Raw genomic sequence first — 5,000 nt, 5'->3', positions numbered from 1 at the left:
TTCAAAGAAATAACATTTTCACTGACTCATTTTTAGAAGTAATTGATTTTGATTATTTGGCCTTCTGCTGTCATTGTGTATACATTATCTAGTTTGTGTACTAAATATGTAATTTGCATTTATTCCCAATGTATGATGATTTATCCTTGAAGTTAATAGAAATTGTTCCAGTGAATAAATAATTTAAAAATCAGCTTTTAATGTTTTGATGATTTGTAGTAAAAAACAAAACATTTTAGTAATTGCCAGATTTTGTGATAATGGTAATTTCTGATTATGTGACATGGCTGACATGGTGCCATTTGATAGAGCAAGTTTTTTACTTTAGGAAGTATTATTACTGTTGTTTTAGGTTTGAGGTTTGTTTATATATAGGAAAGAGCAGTATTTTGTGAGTATTATTATGTAATGTATTATATGGTTTAATTTCTAGTGATAGAAGTATATATATCCACTGTTCAAGGGATATAGTGATAATGTTTCTTATGATATATAACTTTGTCATCATTCTCATTCAACTGCTTAGTTAGTTGGACAAGTTAAAAGATATCAGTATTGAATTTTTATTGACTAGAAAATCAAAATTTTTCTTGCTCTCTCACAGTATGAGCTTGTTAATGGTTTGGAATATATGTGATACTTGTAAGTATTGGCTTATACATATTTATTTATTTATTTATTCATTTTTTTTTAGTTAATTTGTCAGACTATAATGCTTTGAGAGAAGTTTATGTATTGAACAGGGTTTCCTTTGCTCACCCAGGACCAAAAAATGTATCTGCGGTATTATGTATTGTTATCGTATTTAAGCCAGTTATAAACTCTGTTGGAGATTTGTATTATGAAGAATAAAAAAGGAAAAGATTCCAGTGTTATATTTCTGTTTATCCTCAATGCCGCTGACAAGATAAATAACGTTCACAGTAAGTCCTCAAGACACCAAGCTACCTTATCTTCATGGAGTTCTACCCTCTTTGTTATTATTGTTATTTTTTTGTGTGTACTTTTTCTTTCTCTATTTACATGTAAAGAGAGTTTTGTTTTGTATGTTGTTCCCTCTCTGTGGATGTGAGGTTTATGGTTTATGGTTTATGGTTTTGTGTTTGTTTTGTTGGTGTATTGTCATTTACTTATGTTTTTGTTATTTCTTTTATTTCTTCTGTGTTTACTGTATTTGACAATAATTTAATTTGTCTATATTTTTATTTTGTTGTTAGTCCTAGTCTCTGTTTATATGGCTCTAGCATATATTTTATATTATTTTCTCATGAAATATCTCACAATGACAGAATATCCCCAACCAAAGAGTTGAGCAGCTCCCTTTGGCGGGGGGGTTCGGCCAGTCCGGCCAGGGGGCCCCACGTGCGCTCTCAGCCCCTCAGCTCCATCACCTCCACACTGGGCTCAGCCAAAGGTCAGGGACTCAAGTTCCTTCAGTCATCACGTGATACACTCAACCAACCTGTGCCTACTGCATCCTATAGGAGCTACAGGTGGGACTCCATTGTTTTCTGTGAAACACTTTTGTATGTTTAGGAAAGTAAGCAAAATATAATACAGTAAGTCTCACATTTGGTGCTGAGAATAACTTGCCAAATGTGAATTCACTAAATGTGATTAATAAAACTAAAGGGAAAAAAATCTATGCAGTTTTACTTGTTTCACATTAAAAAAAATTGATTTCTTTGTGTATCATTCTCAGATATCATTATACAGAATTAGGTAGGCAAAGCAAATAAAAAAGGTTATGGAAATCAATAGTCTTTGTGATAAGGAGAGGGAGATTATCACCAACTTGTTTTCAAGCACTGCAGTTCAGTCACTCTTGTTTTGTCTTGCAAAGTGTACCTTGTGAACTTCTTTCCCTGTGTCTTTGGTTTTCACTTTTACTTCTACTTGCTGTAATTCATAGATGGTCATCTGAATGACCACTTATTAACACAAGCTGGGTAGAACTGACACATGTTCATGTGCTTCATTTACTCTAAGATAATTTACACTATTTAAAGAAGAACGAAAGAGACTGGATTAAACTCGATTTTGGCAAAAAATATGGTCCCCAAAAGCATTTATAGGCTCATTAAATGTGATGCATGGTAGCCAAAAACTAGGCTTTTCTTTGATTTATTTCTCATCAACATTTTAGCAAATAAGTATACATGATATAGTTCCTTACGTGACAGTTGTATTCCAATCTCTTCCTTTTTTGCAGACGAGTGAGTGAGAGTGGCAACAGGAGCACTTCAACGGGTGACCTCCGTGGCGGTGCCCGAACAGAGCTGGCAGGGACACCACAGGCTGATGCTTCAAATGTAACAGATGCCAGTGCTGCTCGTAGGGTCACCCGCAAGAATAGCCTACGTGACCGCTTGCGGCAGCTGCCGGCATCTCTGACTTTGGAGCGACGCCGGCAAGTTACAAGCAGAAATGGTCAGCCTGCACAACAGCACCAGCACCAGCACCAGCACCAGCACCAGCACCAACACCAACAACAGTACCAAAACCATCAAAACCAACAGCAACAGCCAAAGCCAAAAATCCTACCCAAGCCCAAGGACAGCAGAGACGAAGTGGAGTATGAAGTGATGCATCCACCTGAGGGTGTGCTGAAGAAGGTGAGTCTCTCCATGGGGCAAGAGGCTGGCCAGGATGTGTATGTGTCCATTGTGGAGCAGCGAGTGCAGGACGTGATTGCTGGATCAACAGAAGCCACACACCGCCAATACCCACACTATATGCTGCCTACACGTGCTAGCAGCCACCACATGCCAGCCAGGCCCTCCTCAGTAGACCTGGATACACGTGCCAGCCCTAGCAGGAGCCCCAGCAGGAGTGGCAATGGACGCTGGAGTGGCACACCGCCCCCAAGTGGTCGCTCCAGCCCTTCCAAACTGGACTTGAGTGGCAGGCGAGGCAGTGTTGGGGGGGAGTCTCCCCTACGACCCAAATCACCAAGAAGAGGTTCCTTAGATTGCCTGGCCTCTTCTCGGCCAAGAGCTCTCTCGCCACCAATATCCCCTCTACACACACCCACACGCAGCTCACATGGATCAACCAGCAGTTTACTGGCCTCAGAGGAATATCGTGAAGGCTCTCCAGAAAAACTTTGGATCAGCTCACTACGGTCTGACCACTCTCGACAGAAGCCAATATGCCGTGCATCCCCAGAGAAAAAGGATGGGAGAACCCGGTCCGGCTCAGGAGAAGTTCCAGCCTCTGACCGCCTGAAACAGACTGCACTCTACCATCCCCTTCAGATGCGCAACAGGGTGGACCCCATGAAGGCTACTTTTGAGTTGAGCTTAGATCCTCACACATCACAGATTTACACCAGCGATTTGACAAACTTAAGCCCCACAGGTAGTAAGCCTTATATCCTAGGAGAAGTTGCTGAAGCGAAGGTCACAGTTGTGTCTCCAAAAAGGCAGCTAAGGGAGCCCCTAAGGATGCAGTCCACTCCTCGCCCAGAGGTACCACCCAGGACCAAGTTTCTGTCACCCAGTGAGCGCACTCTCCCCTCTGGTCCAGTTCTCTCTACCAGTGCCTCTACACTACCTCCACCTTCATCCTCTGGTCTCAGTGCCTCATCCTCCACCAGGTCAACATCCTCACTGCCAAGCTATCCCTCCCCTCAGGTCTTAGCATCACCTGAGAGACAGAGTCTAGGCCAGGGGGGGTTGAGCCTTGGGGCAGGCCAGATGAGGACTTCCAAGCAAGTTCCAAACCTCACCATTCGCGCACACAGTGAGGAGACTGATGCTCTCAGAACACCACTCAAGGTAGGACCTGCAGAAAGTTTTGTTAATTTTAAAAACATTAGTGGCCTGTTTTATGACAATATTTAGAATACAAAATGCTTATTATATGTATTATATCTGGGACAAACATAATTAGGTTATTATCATTACTTTTTTTTTTTTTTGCCATATGCTTTCTGTTGAGAGGTAAGGAAAATGGCAGTGTTCCATGTTTTCTTGTCTTTGAGTTGTCTTGACTGTGTAACAGTTAATTATCAACAAATAATATTCAGTGCCCAGAAGGACTAAAGTGATATAATCATTGAGTGGGTTTAAACTAATATGGTTCATAGCAGCCAGATACTTAAATGAGCATCACTTGCAAGGTATCTCAGGTGTGACACAGTAACACTCCCATTTCCATCCCACAGCCTGCTATGGGAGTCTCTATGATAGGCAAGCAGCGTAGAACTCCAGGCATCCTGTCACCCCGTGACGTTTTTTTCTCCTCACCTCCATCCTCGCCGACAACCCCCTTCTCGCCCAGTATTCCGCCACTAATGTGTGCATCATCTAACACCAGTATTGGGACGCAAGCCATACCAATCACAACTCACCAGTACAGCTCAATTGTGAAGGCAAAGACGGGCAAATTGCGGCAACAGAAGGTAGGGTTTAGTTCTTTAGTTTTTTTTTTTGCTATGAACTGTCAACAGTTAGCAGTTGGAAACTCAACTCATATCAGAAATTCAGTGTGAGGATATTGCCTGTGATCCCAGTTTTCCCTGTTAGAGAAAACTTTGGCAGGTAAAATGAAACAAGAATCTAGTTAAAAGAAAAGAAAAACTTTGTTCCTTTCTTTCTTTGAGGTTTGCAAGTTAATTTTTTACTGTACACAATGCACATAGTCTATTCCCTGTCTGTTGTGTTTCCCAAATTAAAAGTCATTATTTGAATGAAGGCTTCCCATAGAAGTAATGGATTAAAAGAAATTTTATATATAGAGGCTTACTCTTCAAATACTTCCTTTCAGATCCTTCCACACTACCCAGGCATGGAATACCCACCGGTCTTTGAACCAGGCTCCTATTCACTGTGTGGCAGTCCCCCTGAGCCACCCATCTACCAGGTCCCAGGAACACCTACAACTGTTGTTCCAGAGCATCAAGCTGTGAATGTGAATGTGGCTGGTGGGACTTATCTTCCAGAGGTGGAATCCTCTGATGGAAGTGAGGGATCCCATTCCCTACAAACCGAGAACCG

General features: G+C 41.7%; 1 protein-coding gene across 5 annotated transcripts in view; it reads left to right on the top strand.

Moving 5' to 3' along the window:
• LOC125045219 overlaps positions 1-5,000 on the top strand; it is a 24,739-nt gene that overhangs the window by 18,538 nt on the left and 1,201 nt on the right. For all 5 annotated transcript variants that reach the window (XM_047642372.1, XM_047642369.1, XM_047642371.1 and 2 more), the window contains 4 exons: positions 1,290-1,493; positions 2,213-3,779; positions 4,169-4,405; positions 4,771-5,000. The exon at positions 4,771-5,000 is cut by the window's right edge and continues 1,201 nt beyond it. In XM_047642372.1, the coding sequence (XP_047498328.1) occupies positions 1,290-1,493; positions 2,213-3,779; positions 4,169-4,405; positions 4,771-5,000 (2,238 nt within the window). The remainder of the gene's footprint in view (positions 1-1,289; positions 1,494-2,212; positions 3,780-4,168; positions 4,406-4,770) is intronic.

Source organism: Penaeus chinensis, chromosome 37, assembly GCF_019202785.1.
Source record: "Penaeus chinensis breed Huanghai No. 1 chromosome 37, ASM1920278v2, whole genome shotgun sequence".
Lineage (NCBI taxonomy): Eukaryota > Metazoa > Arthropoda > Malacostraca > Decapoda > Penaeidae > Penaeus > Penaeus chinensis.
Note: the sequence above shows the minus strand (reverse complement) of the source record. Positions and strands in the feature narration are given on the sequence as shown.